Consider the following 25,150-nt stretch of genomic DNA (forward strand, 5'->3'; position numbering starts at 1 on the left):
CATATCTTTTACTTATGAACTATTAAAAACACATGTCCATCAGAAACAAAACAGGAATTTTAGAGCTGGAGGGAGAGGTCTTTAAAGAACTAAGCCAATTTCAGCTGGGGAAACTGAGGTGTAGAGAAACAAAAGTGATTTGCTCAAGGTTACACAGTTGGTTTGTCTCAGGACTAGATTCCAAATTCTCTGGACTTGACTTTCCAGTACCATACTAGTTTTATCAGCAATATTCTTTTCCAGTACATGTAATGCTTCTCCCAGTCAGAAATGTACCAATTAGACATGTGGGAAAGGTGTTGTCTTTACCCAAATCCAGTGAGTTCACAAGAATCTGGGCCCTTTGAAGTAAAGTTACCAGGCCAGAGCAGGAGAGATCGTCTCTCACCACAGGCCTAGTAGGACTCCTGCTCCTACATTTCTTGGGACCCAATATACATGAGGCCAACAAAACACCATCTCTGAAATCAAACAAATATATTATCCTCTCTCCCAGAAAGGAAAAAAAAAAAAAAAAAAAGATGGGAGGTACATTCCATCACTGTTTTTTCTCCTACCATTACAAATTAAGAAAACTTTTAAGAGGTTTCTGGTTCTCCTATATACACAAAGCCCTTTTCCAAGGTAACTTTGGTGTTTGCCCAAAAGGAACTAGCCCCCACCTTTGGAAATTCAGTTAAAACAAGGGAAAAAAAAAAAAAGGAAATACTGTATTCTCATATTCAAGAGTTCTTGAAAAATCTGGGTCTAATTAGCTTTTGACCATCATCTCAACAAGGCAGGAGGAGCACAATGCCCCAGAGGGTCATAGGAATGGGGAACATTTTTACTGATGATTTATCCAGCCAGCTGACCTTCTTATACAACCACACACCAATGATCCTGAATCTGCCAACAACCAAAAATGCAACCTAGTCTTAGGAAACTGATAGAAGATCATGCATCAGTGGCCCCAGTGCTTAGCCAAAGCCCTGAGCTTAATTAACATCCATGAAGGAAAGGTACATAGTCACCTGCTCTTTATTTCCACCTCAACTTTTAACTATGTCCATCTTTGCTCACATTCTGCCCAAGCTTTGCTCCCTTGGTCAATGATCACTGGGATTAAGTGATACAGTGATCCTTACTCCACATATGGAGCCATAAGCTAGTTCCCAGGGAGGCTAAAGTGAAAGCAGAGAGTCTCCACCCTTTTCTTGGAACTATAGAGACATATATGCCTCTAGCTTCTAAGAACTTAACGTCTAAGACTACTGACTCTAACAGAGCAAAGCATAAACATCAGTGCTTGATGAATGCATAAATGAATCAGGTCCTTTGTTTCATAGCATAATACTAATCACAATTAGACCTTTTTGTATTCCAAAGGACATAATTCCTTCAGAGTCTTGTAAACTTAGCACTGTAACACTGTAATACTTTAAGTCTTGTTACCTTGAGGCAGGTTGAGCCACTATTTCAGATGCCCACATCCCATACTGCAGTGCTGATTGGAGTCCTGGCTACTCTGCTTCTGCTCCAGCTCCATGCTAATATGCCCGAGAAACAGTACAAGTATTTGAGTTCCTGCCACTCACAGGGAGACCTGGATGGAATTGTTGGCTTCTGACTTCAGCCTGGTTGTTGCACCCATATGGGGAGTGAACCAGGGATGAAAGATCCCTCTCTTTTTCTCTGTTACTCTGCTTTTCAAATAAATAAATAAATACATCATTTTTAATAAATCATTTTTAATAAAGATTTATTTATTTACTTGAAAGTCAGAGTTACAGAGAGAAACGGAGAGACAGAGAAATCTTTCATCTACTGGTTCACTCCCCAAATGGTAGCAATGACTGGGGCTTAGCTGGTCCAAAGTCAGGAGCCAGGAGCTACTTCTGGGTCTCCCAAATGGGTGCAGAGGCCCAAGCACTTGGGCCATCTTCCACTGCTTTCCCAGTGCATTAGCAGGGAGCTGGATTGGAAGTGGAGCAGCTGGGGCTAGAACCAGCACCCATATGGGATGCCAGTGGTGCAGGCCATGGCTTTTACTCGCTGTACCACAGCACTGGTCCCAATAAATAAATCTTTTAAAAAGAATTGCTTTTTTAAAAAAATAAAGTTTTGTACCTTCAATCTGTCCTACATATTGCCATCAGGTTATCTTTTCAGAATTCTGAATTTGAATCATCAATTCCCTTCTCAAAAGTCTTTAATGATTACTTGGGAGCTGGGTGTTCGGCATAGTAGTTAAGATGCCACTTGGTGGTGGTGGGGTGCTGGAGTGCAGCAGGTTGAGGTGCTGCTTTAAATGCTGCATTTCACATTGGACGCCTGGGACTGAGTCTCAGCTTCTAAGCCAGCTTCCTACCAATGCACACCACGGGAGGCAACAGATGATGGCTCAAGTACTTTGCTCTGTGCCACCAGGTGGAAACCCAGACGGAATTACAGGCTCCTGCCTTTGGCCTGGTCTATACTTGGCTGTTTGGGCATTTGGGGAGTGAACCAGTGGATGCAAGATATCTCCTTCTCTCTTTGTCAATTTGCCTTTCAAATAAATAAACATTAAAAAGAAAAGATATTGGTTATGATACCCATATTCCATATTGAAGGGCCTGGGTTAGAGTCTTGGCTCTGTTCCCAATTCCAGCTTCCTGTTAATGAGCATCTTGGGAGGCAGCAGATGAAGGCTCAGGTAGTTGGGTCTGTGCTACCCACATGGGAGACCCAGATTGAGTTCCTAGTTCCTGACTTTTCACCTGGCCTTGCCCTGGTTTTGCAGGCATTTGTGGAGATCTCTGTCTCTTCTGCCTTTCAGTAAATAAAAAATTAAAATTAGTAATAAAGTCCTACTATTCAAGGCCCTTTGTTTTTGAACCAACTTAACTTTCCAGCCTCATCATCTAGTGCTTCCCAACATGGACACTCCATTTAGGCCAAACATTCCTGTTTACAGCTCCTACCTAGCTTTTCACACCCTGCCTTTCTACATTTGCTCAAAGCATTCTACTCACACAGTATTCAGCTTCCTGTGCCCCTTTCCATATCTGATCTAAATCTTTTTTTTTTTTAAATTAATTAATTTATTTGAAAGACAGAGCCCACAAAGAGACAGAGGCAGAGGCAACGGCCAGAGCTGGGTCAATCCGAAGCCAGGAGCCAGGAGCCAGGAGCTTCCTCTGGATCTCCCATGTTGGTGCAGGGGCCCCAGCACTCGGGCCATCCTCCACTGCTTTCCCAGGCCAAGCAGGGAGCTGGACGGGAAGTAGAGCAGCCAGGACTAGAACTGGAACCCATATGGGATGCCTGCACTACAGGCAGAAACCCCACCTGGTTTGCTACAGCACAGGACCCTCTAAATCTATTCTTCACATCCAAGTTATTCTGTTGTTTTTCTGACCACCTCATTCCCTATGATTGATACTTCCTCTCAATTCCTAGAACACTGTTAACCATCATTGTTCAGTATCTGATATTGTTTGCTATTGCTTTTAAATCTTTTGTACACATAATCTTATCTTCCACCAAAGCTAAGGAACTGTTTGAGATAAAGTTCTCTGCCTCAAAGATAAAGTCTTCTGCCTTAAATACCAAACCAGTGGCTTGACCAAAGGAGGAAAGTGGGTGACATTTGTCATTTGAAGGATTTTTTTAAAAAAATTTATTTGAAAGAGTTACAGAGAGAGAGGAAGAGGCAGAGAGAAAGAGATCTTCCATCTGCGGGTTCACTCCCCAGATGGGTGCAACAGCCATAGTAGGGCCAGGCTGAACCCACAAGTCAGGCACTTCATCTGGGTCTCCATTGTGGGCAGCAGCAGCCCAAGAACCTGGACCATCTTCTGCTGCTCTTCCCAGGCCATTAGCAGGGAGCTGTACCAGAAGCAGAGCAGCCAGGACTTGAAAAGGTACCCATGCAGCTCTATCCTTTTTTTTTTTTTTTTTTTTAGATTTTATTTATTTATTTGAAAGACAGAGTTACAGAGAGAGATAGAGACAGAGAGAGGTCTTCCATCCACTAGTTCACTCCCCAGATGGCCGCAACGGCTGGAGCTGGTCCTATCCGAAGCCAGGAGCCGGAAGTTTCTTCTAGGTATCCCACCCAGGTGCAGGGGCCCAAGCACTTGGGTCATCCTCCATTGCTTTCCCAGGCCATAGCAGAGAGCTGGACTGGAAGAGGAACAATCGGGACTAGAACCGGTACCCATATGGGATGCTGGCGCTGCAGGCAGAGGATTAACCTAGTGCGTCACGGCGCTGGCCCCACAGCTCTATCCTTGATGCCACAATGCCGGCCCTGAAGGATGTGTTCTTGAAAAGCATGAACAGAAAATGCCCAGTACTATCCTCATTAGCTATAATATTAACACACTCCTTTCTTCCTCTGGCATTCAACACCATTCTTTGAAGTATATGGGACTGACCTAAATGGTTTCCTAGCTGTAGCAGTCTATATTCTAATAACATCTATAAACAAAATCATATTTTTAAAAATACACTGAGATACTTATTTAATTACATCTTATGGTGAGTTCTTCTAAAATACAAAGAAATTCTGTTTTTTAATTTTTTTATTTAAAAATATTTGAGAGACATAGAAAGAGAAACGGAGAGACAGGCAAACAAAGAGAGCTCCCACTTACTGTTTCATTCCCAAATGCCCGCAACAGCTGTTGTAGGGGGAGGAAGGTGAAGCCAGGAGCTGAGAATGCAATCCAGTTCTCCCACATGTGTAGTAGGAACTCAATTACTTGAGTCATCACTGCTGCCTCCCAGGGTCTGCATTAGCAGTTAGCTAAAGTCAGGAGTTGGAGCTGGCTATCATACTCAAGTACTCTGATGTAGACTATTTAAATCATGTCTTAATTGCTAGGCTAACTGGTAAGCCCTGATTTTGACAAACTGATTTAGCGGGGGAAAATCCACAACAAATCCCCAACTATTTTCAGAGAAAGAACTCCAGGGGCTGGCACTGTGGCATAGCGGGTAAAGCCGCCACTTGCAGTGCCAGCATCTCATATGGGCGCTGGTTTGAGTCCTGACTGCTCTACTCTGATCCAGCTCTCTGCTATGGCCTGGGAAAGCAGCGGAAGATGGCCCAAGTCCTTGGGCCCCTGCTCCCACATGGGAGACCCGGAAGAAGCTCCTGGCTCCTGGCTTCAGATCGGCACAGGTCCAGCCATTAAATCAGTCGATGGAAGAACTCTCTCTCTGCCTCTCCTTCTCTGTGTAACTCTGACTTTCAAATAAATAAATAAATCTTTTTTTAAAAAAAGAATTCCAGATCTGGGCAGCTATATCCTGACCACTATAAGAAACAAGGCTCTGGGGCCAGCGCTGTGGTGTAGCAGGTAAAGCTGCCATCTGCAGTGCCAGCATCCCATATGGGCACCGGTTTGAGTCCTGGCTGTTCCACTTCTGATCCAGCTCTCAGCTATGGCCTGGGAAAACAATAGAAGATGGCCCAAATCTTTGGGACCCTGGACTTGCATGGAAGACCCAGAAGCTCCTGGCTACTGGCTTTGGATCAGCTCAGCTCTGGCCACTTTGGCCATCTGGGGAGTTAACCAGTGGATGGAAGACGTCTCTCTCTGCTTCTGCCTTTCTGTAACTGCTTACAAATAAAAATAACTAAATCTTTAAAAAAAAAAAAAAAAGAAGAAAGAAACAAGGCTCCGTCATAGGTACTCTTTATGGAAAGAAAAAAAGAAACATAAAACCTCCTTGGCAAGCTTACCAGTTGGATGGCTTTGCTGCTTACTTTTTAAGATTTATTTATTTATTTACTAGAAGGTAGAGTTACACAGAAAGAGACGAAGAGACAGCAATCTTCTATCCACTGGTTCATTCCCCAGATGGTCACAACAGGCAGAGATGAGCCAGGCAGAAGCCAGGAGTCTGGACCTCCAACTGGGTCTCCCATGTGGGTAGCAGGGCCCAGGTACTCAGGCCATCTTCTGCTGCAATTCCCAGGTCCATTAGTAAGGAATGAGCTGGATAGGAAGTGGCACTGCCAGGACTCATATAGGACCCCAGTGTTTGCATGCAGAGGCTTAGATTGCTGTATCAAACACTGGCCACCCTGCTGCTTAACATGTAAATAAAGTTTTATTAGAACACTGTCACAAGGCCGGCGCCGTGGCTTAACAGGCTAATCCTCCGCCTTGCGGCGCTGGCACATCGGGTTCTAGTCCCGGTTGGGGCGCCGGATTCTATCCCGGTTGCCCCTCTTCCAGGCCAGCTCTCTGCTATGGCTCGGGAAGGCAGTGGAGGATGGCCCAAGTCCTTGGGCCCTGCACCCCATGGGAGACCACTGCGGCCGGCGCATCTCGCTGATCCGAAGCCAGGAGCCAGGTGCTTCTCCTGGTCTCCCATGGGGTGCAGGGCCCAAGCACTTGGGCCATCCTCCACCGCCCTCCCTGGCCATAGCAGAGAGCTGGCCTGGAAGAGGGGCAAGCGGGATAGAATCCGCCGCCCCAACCGGGACTAGAATCTGGTGTGCCGGCGCTGCAAGGCGGAGGATTAGCCTGTTAAGCTACGGCGCCGGCCGAAAGTTTTTCTTTTTTAAAGATTTTATTTAATTATTTGAGAGGTATAGTTACAGACAGTGAGAGGGAGAGACAGAAAGGTCTTCCTTCCGTTGGTTCACTCCTCAGTTGGCCACAACGGCTGGAACTGCACCGATCCGAAGCCAGGGGTCAGGAGCCTCTTCCTGGTCTCCCACACAGGTGCAGGGGCCCAAGGACTTGGGCCATCTTCTACTGCTTTCCCAGGCCACAGCAGAGAGCTGGATCAGAAGAGGAGCAGCTGGGACTAGAACAGGTGCCCATATGGGATGCCAGTGCCGCAGGCAGAGGATTAACCTACTGTGCCATGGTGCCAGCCCCTCAGAGAAAGTTTGTCAACCCTTGTTCTATACTCTGACATTCATTACAAGTGCCAAAGTCCTGAATTTCAGACACTTAATAATGACTAGTCACTAGGTAATTTCCCATTCATTCAAACATGTACTGAGATTTCTCATTTCTAATTAAATCCTGATGATTCAGTTTCCTCATCTGTAGAATGGGCATAATAATAACATTTACTTCATGGGATTATACAAAGGATTATACAAAGACTTAAAACACAGTGCCTGGCACAACATTTGAAAAATTATAGTTGTTACTATCGTCATTATCATTATCATTGCCATGTTCATCATCATTACCATTATCATTTCCTGATGTCCCAGGAAAAGCAAGCTCCCTCTGATGGTAATGATCACTCAAAAGAAGTAAACCCTAGCATGGGAGACTAGGGGAGAGAGTTTCCAAGGGCACTTCAAAAAGTTAATGGAAAACAGAATTAAAGCATGATGTATTTTGGTACAAAAAAATGTTTGAAACTCATGCAGTTTTTCATAACACACTTTTTCGATGAACTTTTTGACAGCACCCAGACTGCAAACACAAGCATATGGAGAAGGTTCTTTTGATAAGAAATGACAGTGGATGCCATAGTCCTCTGACACCAGAGATACTAAGAACACATTCTTTTTCTGAGTTTATCATAAACCAAATATGATATGAACTTATGAACAACTTCCCGAGAACTTAAGAGCACACTTACAACTCTAAACCCATGAAGCATTAAAAAAGTCAAATTATCTCACTAACTTATCACTACTTTTGCAATCAATTAACTACCACATTTGTTAGCAAACAAAACCTCCCACTTATTGTGAGAACTATGATTTTGCAAAAAATCTAACAATCTGAAATATTTATGTATTTTTTTCCTAACAATTCAACAAATGGTAATGTGGTTACTTTTTTTTATAGTACTGGTCCTGTCTCTCTAATATGCTCAGAAGTTGTCTGAGGTAAAAAATGTTGGGGCTGGAACTATGGCATAGTAGGTTAAGCCTCCACTTGCAGCACCAGCATCCCATTTGTGCACTGATTTCAATACTGCTGCTCCACTTCTGATCCAGCTCCCTGCTAATAGCCTGGAAAAACAGTGGAAGATGGCCCAAGTGCTTGGACCCCTGCACCCACATGGGAGACCCAGAAGAAGCTCCTGGCTTTGGATACACCCAGCTCCAGCTGTTGGGGCTATCTGGGGAATGAACCAGCAGGTAGAAGACCACTCTCTGTAACTGCATCTCAAATAAATATCTTTAAAAAAAAAAAGAAAAAAAAAAGAAATGCACTTTATGCTCTTTTGGTTATCCTTCAAAATTCTGGATGATGAAATATTAAATGAGTCCCTGGTGGAAAAACGAAGGTGATTTAAAATCAAGTGTTTATATTAACATGCTGGATAATTAAAATATGATTTATCCACAATGATGGAATATTATTCAACAATAAGAAGGAATGAAGTATTGACATGTGCTATATGAATAACCCTTCAAAACATTAAGCCACATTAAAGAAGTCAGTCACATGAATGTAAAATGTTTAGAATAGGCAAATCAATAGAGACAGAAAGTAGATTAGTGGTTACCTAGGATGGGGGTGGGGTGGTGCCTAGGAGAAACAGGGAGTAATAATGGGTTCCAGATTTATTTTTGGAGTAATAAAAATGCTCTAAAATTTGTGGTAAAGGCTGTATAACTCTATGAATATATTATAACCAACAAATCATGACCTTAAATAGGTAGGTAAAATGTGTGAATTACATCTCAGCAAAGCTGTTATATACTAAAAAGAAAATCAACGTTAGGCCTTCTCAGTCTTCCACCTAGGATACAGAAAGCTGAAAAGAAAGTTGTATCCATTCTGACAGTAAGGAAAAATGGAATGATTTATAAAATCATAACTTTCCTTTAACTTACAGGGTAATCAAGTTGCCAGAAATATCAGAAAAGAGCCTCTAAGGAGAAATGAATATTGATTCAACCATAACACAGCATGGAAGGAAGATGTGGCTGCCATACAAATGGTTAAGAAAATTTCAGTGTAAAATTTTAACAAATTTCTAAAGGTTGAGTGTGAGTTAGTGGGAAGGGATACAACTCCTGGAAACTGCAGACATGTGATACATCTGCACCTACTTTTCTCAAATATACAGAAATGTATACAACAAAAAGTAAATTTTACTTATATAAATAATGCCTCAATAAACCCGACTTTAAAAAAAGTAAGTGGTAGGTAAGTAGAAATAATTTAACTTAAACCAGATATGATTAAATAAATAATTTATATTCATATGACAGCTTATTATACAGCTATTGAAAACTATATTAAAAATAAGAGGATTGTGGCAGTCAGGAAACTAATCACTTAAAGCTGTTCATATCTTGGGGTTGGCATTGTAGCACAGTGGGTTAATACACTTTTTTGGGTTACCCACATCCCATATATGGGAGTGCCTGGTTTGAGTTCTCCCTACTTCATGCTGCTGCTGTTGCTGTTAATGCTTCTTCTTCTTTATAAAGACTTATTTATTGGGGCCAGCACTGTGGCGTAGAGGGTAAAGCTGCCGCCTGCAGTGCCAGCATCTCATATGGGTGCCGGTTCGAGTTCCGGCTGCTCTACTTCCCATCCAGCTCTCTGCTATGGCCTGGGAAAGCAGAAGATGGTCCAAGTCCTTGGGCCCCCACACCTGTGTGGAAGGCCCAGAAGAAGCTCGTGGCTCCTGGCTTTGAATAGGTGCAGCTCTGGCTGTTGCAGCCAACTGAGGAGTGAACTAACAGATGGAAGACCTCTCTCTCTTTCTGCCTCTCCTATCTCTTTGTAACTCTTTCAAATAAATAAATAAATATTTTTTAAAAAGCCAATTTTTTTATTTGAAAGGCAGAGAGAAAAAGAGATAAAGATAAATGAGAGATCTATTGGCTGGTTTACTCCCCAAATGCCCGCATTAGCTGGGGCTCAGCCAGGCTGAAGTCAGGAGCCAAGAACTCCATCAGGAGCTCCCACTTGGGTGGTCGGGGCCCACATACTTAGCCCACCCTCCACTGCCTTCCTAGGCACATTAGCAGGAAGCTGGATTGGAATCAGTGTAGCTGGGACTCAAACCGGTACTCTCACCAGGGGTGAGCACACCAGTGTAACCTGCTGTACCACAATGCCCACCCCTACTCCAGGCTTCTGATGCAACTTCCTACTAATGTGCTTGGGAGACAACAGATAATGGCCCAAGTACTTGGTTTCCTGCCACTCACGTGGAAGGTCTGATGGAGTTCCTGGCTTTGGTAGGGCCTACCTCAGGCTGCTGAGGTCATTTGGGTAGGGAACCAGCAGATGATTACTCTGTCCATCTCTCTCTCACTCTGTCACTCAGCCTTTCAAATAAATAAATAAATAAACAAATCAATCAATCTGGGGGTATTCAAATGCTAATCCCTAGGATCTCTGAATATGTTACTTTATATGGCAAAAGGGACTTTGTAAATGTGATTAAGAATTTCAGCACATGGTGACTGGCCTAGATTATCCTGGGGAGGGGCAATGTAATCACAAGGGTCCTTATAAGAGAGATAAATAGTCAGCTAAGCAGTTTAACTAAAATGTCACTTAATTCTCTAGAATCACAGCCTGGAATGCTCAAAATGTTAACCGTATCATTAAGTGTGACTCCAACACCGAAAATTTAGTGGGCTGCCACTTGAGTACTTAGGGTTTATTTGGTCTTAGGAACACATCTCTGGCGTTGAACAGATGTTGTTTACACAAGCTGGAGCCCTTGTGGGCCCCTCCTTCCACCATGGCCATGGCCTGCAGCTCTTAGAGAATGAGAATCAGGTGCTGAATCCACTTTCGTTACTGTTTCTATTCATTCCTGGGAAACCAAAATTTCCTGATAGACCAAATGACTATCTGTTTATCAGAATGCTGTTGGACCATAAATATAGCAAATTTGAACAGGAGTGCCTAGTACAGTGTTTTTTCAACCTTGGTATGTTAGAATTCCCCAAGGAACTTTAAAGAATTTCTCATCATCTTGCCAGTGCCGTGGCTCAACAGGCTAATCCTCCGCCTAGCGGCGCCGGCACACCAGGTTCTAGTCCCGGTCGGAGTGCCGAATTCTGTCCCGGTTGCCCTTCTTCCAGGCCAGCTCTCTGCTATGGCCCGGGAAGGCAGTGGAGGATGGCCCAAGTCCTTGGGCCCTGCACCCCATGGGAGACCAGGATAAGTACCTGGCTCCTGGCTTCGGATCAGCACAGTGCGCTGGCCGCAGCGCGTCAGCTGCGGCGGCCATTGGAGGGTGAACCAATGGCAAAAAAAGGAAGACCTTTCTCTCTGTCTCTCTCTCTCACTGTCCACTCTGCCTGTCAAAAAAAAAAAAAAAAAAAGAATTTCTCATCCTATGCCAGCTCAATTAAGTCAGATTCTCTGGAGGTGCATTTCAAGTACTGGTATTTTTAAAAATCCTCCTCAGGTTGAGAAGAACTGGTTTTGTGAGATGGGCAGACAAGAAATCAATGCTTTTAATACTGTGAGGCTGGAAAAGCTCTGACTGAATGGATATATATATTTTTAAAATATGCTCAGGGTTAGGAGGCACAGACATTATTAGATAGCATTCATCATAGTTATTATACATGCAAGAGGCCTACACAACATGTCTGCTTTCAGAGAAAGAAAACAATTTAATCATCTTTGCAGTTTAATTCTGTAATTCAAAGAGCAGTCACATCAAAGGTGAGAAAAAGTGCTTTTTACCAGGGAGTCAAACGATAGGGAAAAACCATGTTACGGTGTGTTGAAGGCTGTATTCTCCAGAAGACCGAGACTCTGGTGTGTAAAATGTTTATTAGGGATTAACATCTGTGAAAGGAGAGAGAGGAAGCAGTGTTGGGCAGAGGAAATATTTGAACAGAGATGCCGGTTCTGTAAAGCCTCAGACAACCCTGTAGGGAGTTCTGGAGCAAGGTCTGCCTGCCAAAGTGGCAGGGCCTTTCTATCTCTGCCTCCTTCAGTCAGGGAACGCAGGCTGCCCGGCGAGCGAATGACCTCAGCTAACGTGACTCTTTGCAGATGAGGCAGATCGGAAAGTTGGTGAGAGGTGAAGGCTATCTGCTGACCATACTCCCAGCTGAGCAGCAAGTCCTTTCCTACAGGGGACCTAGTAATACATCTCTATGTCTATCACACTATAATAATGGGCACAGTGGGTTAAGAGGTAGCTGCTTTTCTCAGGAACTTAGAATAAACCATTCTTTCTGTAGGTATAAAAAAAAAGAACTATGGGACCATGTGTTGACAATATTTAAATTAAAAAAAAATCAAAGATCAATAAGACCAAAGGATGACTGTTCATTGCTTTAATGTTTTGGATTGAGCTAGTGATTTGTCCAGGATCTCGACAAAGGCACCTTACAGCCATGTGAGTCTCTCTACTTCCACAATATGTGGGCAGCAAACTAAGACTGAAAGGAATGGTGCTGCATGAGCACAAGATTTTCTTTTCTCTAAGATAGCTTTTGTTTCTAAGACACTCTTGATTGAAAGCGTAGAGGTTTAGAATTTTATTAGTCATCTATTCCCGAGTAACATATTACCTCAACTCAGAGGCTTAAAACAACAAACATCTATTATCTCACAATTTTTGTGGTTCAGGAATTAGGGTGTGGTCCAGCTGGGTGGTTCTGACTCAGTGCCTCTCATAAGGTTGCAGTCCGGTTGTTGGCTGGAGCTGTACTCATCTTAAGGCTTGACAGGAAGAGGACCTACTTTCAACCTGGCTGCTGACAGGCCTCAGGATATGTTTCTAAACTCACGCTCATGGTTGCTGGCAGGCCCCAGTTCCTCACCACATGGGCTTCTTCATATCCTGCCTGAGTATCCTCAAGACATGGCAGCTAGCTCCCCTTCCCCCAGAGCTGTGCCATGTCAGCCTTCCCAAAGTAAAAGGGTGAAACAGCATGAGGTGGGGTCAGCATTGTGGCATAGCAGGTTAAGCCCCTGCTTAAAATGAGAGCACCCCATTTTGGAGCACGAGGTTAAGCACTAGGTTAAGTCCCAGCTGCTCCACTTCCAATCCAGCTCCCTGCCAATACACTTGAAAAAGGACTGGAGGATGGCCCAAGTACTTGGGCCTCTGCCACCAAAATGGGAGACCCAGATGGAGTTCCAGGCTCCTGGTTTTGGCGTGGCCCATCCTTATGTAGCCATTGTGGCCACTGGTGGAGTGAACAAGCTGACAGAAGATGGATTCGCTTGCAGTGCCGGCATCCCATATGGTTGTTGGTTCGAGTCCTGGCTGCTCCACTTTTGATCCAGCTCTCTGCTATGGTCTGGGAAAGCAGTAGAAGATGGCCCAAGTCCTTGGGTCCCTGTACCCACGTGGGAGACCAGGAAGAATCTCCTGGCTCCTGGCTCCTGGCTTCGGATCGGCGCAGCTCTAGCCATTGCAGCCAATTGGGGAATAAACCAGCGGGCAACAGAAGACCTCTATTTCTCTCTGCCTTTCCTTCTCTCTGTGTGTAACTCTGACTTTCAAATAAATAAAAATATTAAAAAAATAAAAATATAAAAAGCAGAGCATGAGTGAACACCAAAGACAGTAGCTAGGAATAAATCATTAAGTCCAGGCCATACTTAAGGGAAACAAAATTAAGCTTCACCTATTAAGATAAGATGGATTAAGAATTTGTAAGCTTATCTTTAAAAGTACCATAAAAATTAAACAGAATTAGAAAGGTCTAGAATTATGTTAAGTTTGTTCTTGCTAATGGTAAGAAAGAAATGAATAATCCAACAAAAATCATTGGCCAGTTATACTGCAGAAAGCATTTTGAGCAACTTAGGGTCTTTCAGCAAAGATTCTTCCCAGTAGGAATCTGTGCCATGGTCACTAAATCAGGAAAGGCCACTCACTTCCCAAAAGCAAAGGCAATGTTCTCATCCATTGGACTGTATCTTTAGAAATAATAAAGTCAACATCCAATTCTCCTTATGTCATTAGGCTTCTTACTATCCAAGACAGTACACATGTTTTATTTTGTTTTGTATTTAAGTCTGGGTATTTTCTTCTTCTTCTTCTTCTTCTTCTTCTTCTTCTTCTTTTTTTTTTTTTTTTGCGAGAGAGAGAGAGAGAGGGAGGGAAAGCGAGAGAGAAATATTCCATTTGCTGGTTTACTCTCCAAATGCCTATAATGGCTGGGACTGGGTCAGGCCAAAGCCAGGAGCCTGGATTTCAATCTGGGTCTCCCATATATAGGAGGCAAGGACCCAAATACTTCAACCATCATCTGCTGCCTCCTAGGGTCTACATTCGCAGGAAGCCCAAATGGTAGTTAAAGCCAGGAATTGAACATAGGCACTCCAATAAAGGATGCAGGTATTTTCACTATGTAATTTTTTTAAAAAAGATTTATTTGTTTATTTGAAAGTGAGAGTTACACAGAGAGAGGAGAGGCAGAGAGCGAGAGAGAGAGGTTTTCCATTCGATGTTTCCCAGGAGCCAGGAGCTTCTTTCAGGTCTCCCATGTGGGTGCAGGAGCCCAAGGAGTTGGGCCATGTTCCACTGCCCTCCCAGGCCATAGCAGAGAGCTGGATCGGAAGTGGAGCAGCCAGGTCTCGTACCTGGCACCCATATGGGATGCCAGCACTTCAGGCCAGGGCATCAACCTGCTGTGCCACAGCACTGGCCCCCTTAAGTATGTCTTAACTGCTAGGCCAAATGCCTGTTCCTCTAATTTTTAAAAAACAAATATCACACTTGCTTTATGAAAAAATGCATATTTATTTTATAGAATTCAACAGCTTCTTACTAAGAAAAAAGTTTAAAAAATTCATCCCAAGGGCTGACACTGTGGTATAGCTGGTTAAGTCGCCACCTGCAATGCCTGCATTCCATATGGATACCGGTTCCTGTTCTGACAGCTCCTTTTTTTTTTTTTTTTTTTAAGATTTTACTTATTTATTGAGAGGTAGAGTTATAAACACACACACACACACAGAGAGAGAGAGAGAGAGAGAAAGATTTTCCACCGGCTGGTTCACTTCTCAAATGGCCCCAGCAGCCACAGCTGGGCCGATCCAAATCCAGAAGCCAGGAGCTTCTGGGTCTCCCACACGGGCGCAGGGGCCCAAGCCATCAGCAGAGAGCTGGATCGGAAGAGAAGCAGCTAGGACATGAACCAGCATCCATATGGGATGCCAGCACTGCAGGCGGAGGCTTAGCCTACTATGCCAAATTTGGGCATTTCTGCAGCCATAATTCCTATAATTGTTTTGTATCTGTTCTATACACAATGACCATGGCTACTCTACTACTGATTTATTGTGATTCAATTCTTGGCTGCCTTCACAATCAAGAAGCGGATTCCCCCCACTCCTGTCCCTGCTTCTAGGAAGAGCTCAAAGATGCCATTCTTGAGTCCTTTCATGTAGGAGAACAACTTAATGTTGCTTTTAAGTTTAAATGATATCATTATTTATAATATCCTTGAGTTCCATTTTCTCTCCCTGAGAATTCTGTAGAAATTGTTCCTGTGGTATTGTATGTTCTGAAGACCTCAGAAATAAGCCTCATTTTTTCTTCCATTTAAGAAAATATTTGTCTTTTTGCCACTAGATAGTTGAAGAATTCTTCCTTTATGCCTGAAGGATACATTTGGTCAAATTTCCTTGGAACATACTATACTTTTAAACTATATTTAATTTTTTTAATTTAAAGATTTATTTATTTGAAAGAGAGTTACACAGAGAGAGGAAAAGACAGAAGAGAAAGATCTTCCATCCACTCGTTCACTCCCTAGATGGCCACAACAGCTGGGTCTGGGCCAGACTGAAGTCAGGAGTCTGGAACTCCATCCAGGTCTCCCATGTGGGTGGCAGGGGCTCAAGTAATTAGGCTATCTTCCACTGCCTTCCCAGGTGCATTAGCAGGGGGCTGGATAAGAAGTGGGGCAGCTGTGACTTGAACCAGCACTCATGGGATGCTGGTATTGCAGGCAGCAGCTTAATGTACTGTACCACAACACCACCCCCTCATGAAGTTTTATTGTATTATACCTTATTCGGTCTCTTTCCTATTCATTTTCTGTTTCTCATGGGTATCTACTTTGAACTCTTTTAGTGCTTCCATTTACCATTTACTATTAATATCATCAGTAGCATTTTTTATTGATATTTCTTGGTTTTTGTTTTTTTTTTTTATTTCATCAATTGCCTGTTGATTTCCCACTATGGAAACAGGATTTAACTTTCTTTCATCACCAACTCTGTTGCCACCATATACACTCATACTTCCTAGAGCTTATACAATATAATTGCTTCAGGGCTGGCACCACAGCTCAATAGGCTAATCCTCCGCCTGTGGCGCAGGCACACCGGGTTCTAGTCCCAGTTGGGGCACCGGATTCTGTCCCGGTTGCTCCTCTTCCAGTCCAGCTCTCTGGCCGGCTGCAGTGGCCATTAGAGGGTGAACCAATGGCAAAAAAAGGAAGATCTTTCTCTCTCTCTCACTGTCCACTCTGCCTGTCAAAAAATAAATACAAATAAAAAAACAATATAATTGCTTCAGTACTGTAGTTAACTCAATAATCAATGTTTAAGTTATTATGACTTCAGCTCTAGGTATTAGTTATTAACTATGAAAGGGGAAGATACACGTCTTTTCTTTTTCTTCCCTCATACCTTCAACACACTAACCCCTTTATCATTCCAAAATAATTATACCATAATTTTGCCTAGATCAAGTCAATGACTGCAAAATTATGTTTATATAAACATTAGTTACAGCTGAACCATTCAGTAACTAATAATTAATTTTTCTCTGCACATTTTTGTTTGCTTTGCCATTAATAATTATCTTGTTATGAAGTTTTCTAGTGTTCATCAACTCAAACCATTCAACAAATACCAAAAAAAACTCCCTCAGAATGTTGAGACACATCAAAAATTCTGTCATTTTCATCAAAGGAAATATGATTACCTTGAAGAAATCATCCCCAAAGCTTTTTTTTTTTTTTTTTGACAGGCAGAGTGGATAGTGAGAGAGAGAGACAGAGAGAAAGGTCTTCCTTTTTGCCGTTGGTTCACCCTCCAATGGCCACTGCGGCCGGCGCATCTTGCTGATCCGAAGCCAGGAGCCAGGTGCTTCTCCTGGTCTCCCATGCGGGTGCAGGGCCCAAGCACTTGGGCCACCTCCACTGCCTTCCCGGGCCATAGCAGAGAGCTGGCCTGGAAGAGGGGCAACTGGGATAGAATCCGGCACCCCAACTGGGACTAGAACCCGGTGTGCCGGCGCCGCAAGGCGGAGGATTAGCCTGTTAAGCCACGGTGCCGGCCCCCCAAAGCTTTTTAACCTGTTCTGCTCTGGTCTGGGTGCCATCTCTAAGGGGTACACACCTGGTATCTCAGAATCTCCCTTTATCATCATCCCAGGAGTCACCTTAGTTCTTTTAATTGGATGCCCCTTTTCCTATATTCTGTGTCTTTCTCTTTCTCAATTGTTTTATGCTTAGTTTTCAGGGTTGCTGTAAAGAAGTTTAAAGCTAGAGAGGGTAGCATAGCGGGTTGAGTCACCACTCAAAATGTCCACATCCCATACTGGAGTGCATGTTTGAGTCCCAGACTTCACTTCCCACTTAGCTCTTTGCTTATATGTTTGGGAAGCCAGGTGATGATGGCTCAGGTACTTGATTCCCCGCCACTCAACGTGGGAGACTTGGATGGAGTTCCTAGCTCCCAGCCCTGGCTATTGTAGCCATTTGGGGAGTGAACCAATGGTAGAAGACTTCTCTATGTCTCTGACTTTCAAACAAACAAACCAAACAGCTTAAAAAAAAAAGTTCAAAGCTTTTTAAATTCCTTTATATACAATATCCCTCCCACTTCTCTGGGAGTTTATAAGATCTTCTCTTTGCTATCAGAGTTAAAAAATTTAATCCATTTTGCTATTTTGCTATGTACTGCTTCTGCTCTATCTAAAATCCAGCTCATTTCATTCTTTCCTTTTAAAAACATATTTGTTTATTTTTTGAAAGGCAGAAACACGCACACACACAGATAAAGAGACAGAAGACTCTCATCTGCTATTTCACTTCCCAAATGCCTTCAGCTGGGGCTGGGTCATGGCCAAAGTCAGGAAGGCAATACAGGACTTCCACACGCTTGGCAGGAACCCAATTACTTGGGCCACCACTGCTGCTTCCTAAGGTCTGCATTAGCAAGAAGATGGAGTCAGTAGCTGAAACTGGGACTCCAACTCAGGTATTCAGGTATGGGTAATGGGCTTCTTAACCTCAGGCTAAATACTACTCCCTCCCTCCCAACTCCTTCCATATAGGCATAGTTAGGCTTGTCAACTTTGAAATTCACTGTTGAGTGATCCAGGTCATCTTTTGGAGAACTCTGATGTCTTTCTTCTTGGACCGTTACTATGATAGGCAAGAATCATCTAATGTCCTTGACTGAAGTGCGGGGCTGGCTGCTTGTATTTAGAAGTCAAGTTGCAGAAGGAAAGTGAGGACCTTAGAACATACATTCATTATTCCTCCATTTTCCTCTAACCTCATCTCTGCCTTATACCCTATACTCTATATACTCTTATACCATATACTCTATTTTATCTTCTTAGGAGTTATTAAGTCTTGAGTTTTTGCTACAGTTGTAAGATTTGGGGGAAGAAATCTGAGGATTTAACAACTTTTGATATCAACTTTCATCACTTTCTTAGCCTCATCCCTAGAAGGACTTGGTGCTGCTGAATCTTGATTCTTTTAAGAGTTCTGTAGTACAAACCAGTCTGAACCCCTGCCTTCTCTATTCTGGCTTGGCATTCAGCTTTCTCAGGAATGCTAACTTGTCCTGCTCTCTTGTTCCAAGATTTTGTTCTTGTTTGTCTCATTTTTTCCTTTTCTTTAGCTTACTAGATTTATAGTGTTCTAAAATCTCTTTATTATTTTTATTGGGGTTTTAGGAGACATTTACCTAGTTCTCATATCTTTCTTTATATTAAAATCCTTTAATAAAATTATTTTACCAAGAAGTTTTTGTATCTGTGAATATATTTTTGGGTTACATGTTCAGTTCTCTAGAGACATTGAATCATTTCTGTCATTTCCATGAGATTCTCTAATTTCTTTTTTTAAAAAGATTTATCTATTTATTTATTTATTAGAAAGGTAGAGTTACAGAGAGAGGGAAAGACAGAAAGTCTTCCACCATTGGTTCACTCTCCAGATACTGGTGCTGCAGAGCTGAATCTCTCAAATTTCTTTGACCACTTTCTTTTTTGTCTAAATCACTCATCTAAAAAAAAAATTCCTCTGTCAATAATTTGACTTTCAATGGTGTTTATTCTGTCCTGTACTATTTTAAAACTTTAAAAAAAAAGATTTATTTATTTATTTGAAAAGCAGAGTGACAACAGAGGGAGAAGATAGAGAAAGAGATCTTCCATCTTTGGGTTTATTCCTCAAATGACTGCAAGAGCCAGAGCTAGTCCAAGTCAAAATCAGGAGCATAAAATTCCATCCAGTTCTCCCACGTGGACAGGGGCCCAAGCACTTGAGACCATCCTCTGCTGCTTTCCCAGGCACATTGGCAGGAAGTTGGATCAGAAATGGAGTAGCTGGGACTTGAATCAGTGCTCCAATATGAGATGCTGGCATCACAAGTGGCAGCTTAACCCACTCTGCCACAATGCCAGCTCCCCTTTTTAAAACTGATTAAAAAGCTGCAATTGAGGTTTTGGTCCTCCATTTGCCTTTTTTAGATCTAGAATATTCTTTTTTATTTTATTTTATTGTTTTATCATTACTGTACTCTTTATGTTTAAATAAGTTGTTTTACAATCATAAGCAAATTCCTTCTATTTTTAAAAAAAGATTTATTATTATCATTTTAAAAATATTTATTTGTTTATTTGAGAGGTAGAGTACAGAGAGGGGGAGAGGCAGAGAGATAGGTCTTCCATCTGCTGGTTCAATCCTCAACTGGTTGCAATAGATGGAGCAGGGCTGATTCAAAGCTAGGAGCCAGGGGCTTCTTCTGGGTCTCCCACGTGGGTGCAGGGGCCCAAGCACTTGGGCCATCTTCCACTGTTTTCCCAGGCCATTAGCAGGGAGCTTGATGGCAAGTGGAGCAGCCAGGACGTGACCTGGCGTCCATATGGGTTGCTGACACCACAGGCAGAGGCTTAACCTACTATGCCACAGCAGCAGCCCCCATTTATTTATTATTTATTTGCAAGGCAGAGTGACAGAAAGAGAGAGAGGGGCACACACAGACACAGACACAAACACACACATACATGGATATTTCATCCACTGGTTTACTCCCCAAATGGCTGCAACAGCTAGGTCTGGGCCAGGATGCAGCCAGGAGCTAGGAACTTCATCTGGGTCTCCCACATGGGTGGCCATGACCATCCTCTGCTGCCCTCCTAGGAGCATTACCAGGAGACTGGATCAAAAGCAAAGCAGCCTAGACTTGAACCAGCACTCTAATAAAGGATGCTGGAGTGGCAAGTGGTGGCTTAACCTGCTGTGCCACAACACTGGCCCCTTCCTCTTATTTTTTGAGTTCTTTTTTTCTCAGGATAGGTGGCTCTTTTACAGGGCATTTTTCTTGTTTTAATTTTGTTTGCTACAGTATGTACAGTTGACATGCTAACCCTTTTGATCTTGTTCATGCTTGAATCACAGCTTTGCTCAGAAGTTTTATTTGTTTTGATACATGTAGATGAATTCCTGTCTGTCATCCTCCTGAATAGGAAACTAGCCATGTGAGCACTATTTTAAATTCTAAATATTTTCCTATGGCTTCAGGAAATGGCATGAGTGGGAGGGACAGGAGAAATTTAAGGAACACAGCTAAGGTATTGTAGAGTCTTTATTAGAATATTTTTCTTTCCTGAGATTTTATAAAATGTTTTTGGTTTATTCCACATAAATAGGGAGCAATTCTTATGGAGGAATTCTCTCCAGCTTGCTTTTATTTCACCTATTCATTATTTAAGCTTAAATTTGTTTTATTATACCTGGACTCTTTGTCCATTTTTCCCACTTCATCATTTACACCACAGTAGCTCTTTCCTTTGCTTCTCCGAAGCAGACAAAGCTAATGACACGTACTTAGTTTGTTTCCTTGAGATTTGGAAACATTAGCAAATATTTATAGGATTTGACTAACATATCAGTATGGCTTCTGGGGGAAGAGGTGACAGGGTAGAACTGGGAGTCCACTTTTAGTTCTCACCACAATCATTTCTTTCTTTGGTCACCATTTTTTAAGTTTTATTAATTTAACTACTCTATTTGGGGGCTGGTAGTATAGCACAGTGGGTTAAGCAGCCACTTGCAATGCCAGCATCCCATATTAGAAGGTAGGTTCAAGTCCTGGCTGCTGTTCCACCTCTGATTCAGCTCCTAGCTATTGTGCTTGGGAAGGAGGTGGAGGACTGCTCAAGTGTTTGAGCTCCTGCAACAACTCACGTGGGAGACCCAGATAGAGTTCCTGGCTCCTTGCTTCAACCTGGCCCTGACTGTTCTGGCCATTTGTGAATGAATCGGTAGATGAAAGATCGCTCTGTCTTTCCCTCACTCTGTCTCCTGTTTCTGTCACTATATCAAATCAATAAATCTTTTTTTAAAAGATTTATTTATTTATTTGAAAGTCAGAGTTGCACAGAGAGGCAGAGAGAGAGGGAGAGAGAGCAGTTTTCCATTCGCTGGTTCACTCCCCAAATGGCCGCCAACAGCCAGAGCTGTGCTGATCCAAAGCCAGGAGCCAGGAGCTTCTTCCAGGTCTCCCATGTGGGTGCAGGGGCTCAAGGACTTGGGCCATCTTCCACTGCTTTTCCAGGCCAAAGCAAAGAGCTGGATTGAAAGTGGAGCAGGGGGCTGGTGCTGTGGTACAGCAGGTTAAAGCCCTGGCCTGAAACACCAGCATCCCATATGGGCACCAGTTCTAGTCCCGGCTGTTCCTCTTCCAATCCGGCTCTCTGCTATGGCCTGGGAAAGCAGTACAAGATGGCCCAAGTGTTTGGGCCCCTGTACCCATGTGCGAGACCCAGAGGAAGCTCTTGGCTCCTGACTTTGGATCGGTGCAGCTCCAGCAGTTGTGGCCATCTGGGGAGTGAACCAGTGGATGGAAGACCTCTCTCTCTGTCTCTACCTCTCTCTGTAACTGTCTTTCAAATAAATAAAATAAATCTTAAAAAAAAAAAAAAAAGAAAGAAAGAAAATGAAGTGGAGCAGCCAGGACTCAAATTGGCACCCATATAGGATGCTGATACTGCAGGCAGTGGCTTTACCCGCTATGCTACAGTGCTGGCCTCTCAAATAAATAAATCTTTTTTTCTTCTTTTTGACAGGCAGAGTGGACAGTGAGAGAGAGAGACAGAGAGAAAGGTCTTCCTTTTTGCCGTTGGTTCAGCCCCCAATGGCTGCTGCGGCCGGCACACTGCGGCCGACGCATCACACTGATCTGAAGCCAGGAGCCAGGTGCTTATCCTGGTCTCCCATGCGGGTGCAGGGCCCAAGCACTTGGGCCATCCTCCACTGCACTCCTGGGCCACAGCAGAGAGCTGGACTGGAAGAGGAGAAACCGGGACAGAATCCGGCGCCCTGACCGGGACTAGAACCCAGGGATAAATAAATCTTTAAAAAATAAATAAATAAAGGATACCTTGGAAGACAGGAGGTAGGCTTCAAACACAAAGAAAAAATAAGGAAACGGAATGGTTGGTTACCTGGTTTGATTGGTTTCTGCTGTGTATAAGTGTTGAAATATTGCACTTAAAGCCACAGAAATGTATATGTATTTCATATTAATAATGATAAAATAGGCCGGCGCCGTGGCTTAACAGGCTAATCCTCCGCCTTGCGGTGCCGGCACACCGGGTTCTAGTCCCGGTTGGGGCGCCGGATTCTATCCCGGTTGCCCCTCTTCCAGGCCAGCTCTCTGCTATGGCCCTGGAAGGCAGTGGAGGATGGCCCAAGTCCTTGGGCCCTGCACCCCATGGGAGACCAGGAGAAGCACCTGGCTCCTGGCTTCGGATCAGCGCGATGCGCTGGCCGCAGCGGCCATTGGAGGGTGAACCAACGGCAAAAAGGAAGACCTTTCTCTCTGTCTCTCTCTCTCTCACTATCCACTCTGCCTGTCAACAACAACAACAACAAAAAACAATAATGATAAAATAAAAATTAAAAGGAAGTTCTCAATGAGATATGACTACATACACACTAGGAAGGCTGCTATCAAAAAATAGAAAATAACTAGTATTGGTGAGGATGCAGAAAAACTGGAATCCTTAAGCATTGTTAGTAGAATTGTAAAATGGCGAAACTACTATGGGAAAATAGTAGGGAGGTTCCTCAAAAAATTAAAACTAGAACTACCATCTGATGCAGCAATTCCACTTCTGCTTATATATCCAAAAATATCGAAAGTTTTGAATAGGTATCTTCATACTCATATTCATGACAGCCAAAGTGGAGGCAACCCAAATGTCCATCAACAGACAAACAAAATGTGGTATTTACATATACTGGAGGATTATTCAGCCTTAAAAAGACAATCCTGTCACCTGTTACAACATGAATGAATCTTGAGGACATTGTGCAAAATGAAATAAGCTAGTAACAAAGACAAATATTATGATTCCTCATCTATGAAGTATCTAAAGTAGTCAAATTCCTAGGAACAGAAAATCTAGTGGTGGTTACCAGACAGTTATAGGGAGGAAAAAAGGAGAATTACTATTCAGTGGGTATAGAGCTTCAAATTTGCAAGATGAAAAAGTTCTGGAAATCTGTGTTACCACAATGTGAATAAATTTAACACAACTAAACTGTTCATTTTAAAATGAATTTTATGTTTATTAATTTATTTTAAATAAAAGAAGGTTCTATAACTGTCAGAAAGTCCTGGCCGGCGCCGCGGCTCACTAGGCTAATCCTCTGCCTTGCGGCGCCGGCACACCAGGTTCTAGTCCCGGTCGGGGCACCGGATTCTGTCCCGGTTGCCCCTCTTCCAGGCCAGCTCTCTAATGTGGCCAGGGAGTGCAGTGGAGGATGGCCCAAGTGCTTGGGCCCTGCACCCGTATGGGAGACCAGGAGAAGCACCTGGCTCCTGCCCTCGGATCAGTGCGGTGCCATTGGAGGGTGAACCAATGGCAAAGGAAGACCTTTCTCTCTGTCTCTCTCTCTCACTATCCACTCTGCCTGTCAAAAAATAAAAATTAAAAAAAAAAAATAAAAAAAAAATAAAAAAAGAAAGACAGTCCTGTTCTTTCCACAGTGCTTTGCCCTAATCATATGTAGGATGTCACTCTACTCTGGCAAGAAAAGATATAGCAAGAGCTAAGCTTATGTACTGAAGAAAAGCCTTTATCCGGTCTTATGGGAAAAACATCCAAATACTTTTGTCAATTTCACACAGTATAATCTAGTTTTCATTGCCTCTTTCCCATAGTGGGTGGTTTTATTTTGTTTTAAGACAAGGAGAACTGCCAAAAAGAAAAACCCTAGGGCTTACTTCTGTAGGATGGATCCCTTAATGACCAGCTCTTCATCCAAGTCTGCTTCATTAGCCATGAAGAGCAGCCTCTTTCCTGTGCTGTCCACTCCAATGAAGTCTCGCTGCTCCACTGAATCATACAAAAAAAGAAAATCAAATAAGGGCATCTGCCTCACCTGCATGATTAAGTCATGGGACAGGGGACTCTGATCACACTGTTGTTGGTGCCAAATATAGGACTGAGATGAGAGGGGTCGTGATGAGTATTATGTAGCACATACCACAATGTTTAAAACACATGTAGTTAATTTTTTTTTTTATTGCTCTAAGGGCTATTGGGATAACTGGTGAAGTATGAATAAATAAGGTCTATAAATTCAAGTACTGTATCAATATAATTTCCTGTTTTAAGAGACAAACCATGCAAAGAATTCATGAAAAACGCATATAATGAAAAACTATGCATGGGCTTCTAATTTTTTTTGTAGCAAAACAAACTCATCTTTTAATTCAATCTTTTCAGGAACTTTTTCAAATTGCCTCAGATATTACAAATAAAGAGAATGATGAAGTAAATGTTAACATTTGAGGAATCTGGGTAAAAAACATGTAAATTCTTTGTACTCTCTTCCTGTAAACATTCTTAAGTGTGAAATTATTCATGTAAGGGGCAGTCAAGATGCTGTTTATTTTAAGGTAATCCATATTCAACAAACATTAACTATTAAGTATATGTCTCTGATGCACTAGATTTTATGCAA

The 25,150-nt window shown here is 42.9% G+C and overlaps 1 protein-coding gene across 3 annotated transcripts in view; it reads right to left on the reverse strand.

Annotated features, from left to right (window-relative positions):
• EIF2B3 (eukaryotic translation initiation factor 2B subunit gamma) overlaps positions 1 to 25,150 on the reverse strand; it is a 150,637-nt gene that overhangs the window by 61,642 nt on the left and 63,845 nt on the right. For all 3 annotated transcript variants that reach the window (XM_062193313.1, XM_062193312.1, XM_062193314.1), the window contains exon 5: positions 24,408 to 24,519. In XM_062193313.1, coding sequence (XP_062049297.1) covers positions 24,408 to 24,519 — 112 coding nt within the window. The remainder of the gene's footprint in view (positions 1 to 24,407; positions 24,520 to 25,150) is intronic.

The sequence above is a fragment of the Lepus europaeus genome, chromosome 5, assembly GCF_033115175.1.
Source record: "Lepus europaeus isolate LE1 chromosome 5, mLepTim1.pri, whole genome shotgun sequence".
Classification (NCBI taxonomy): Eukaryota; Metazoa; Chordata; class Mammalia; order Lagomorpha; family Leporidae; genus Lepus; species Lepus europaeus.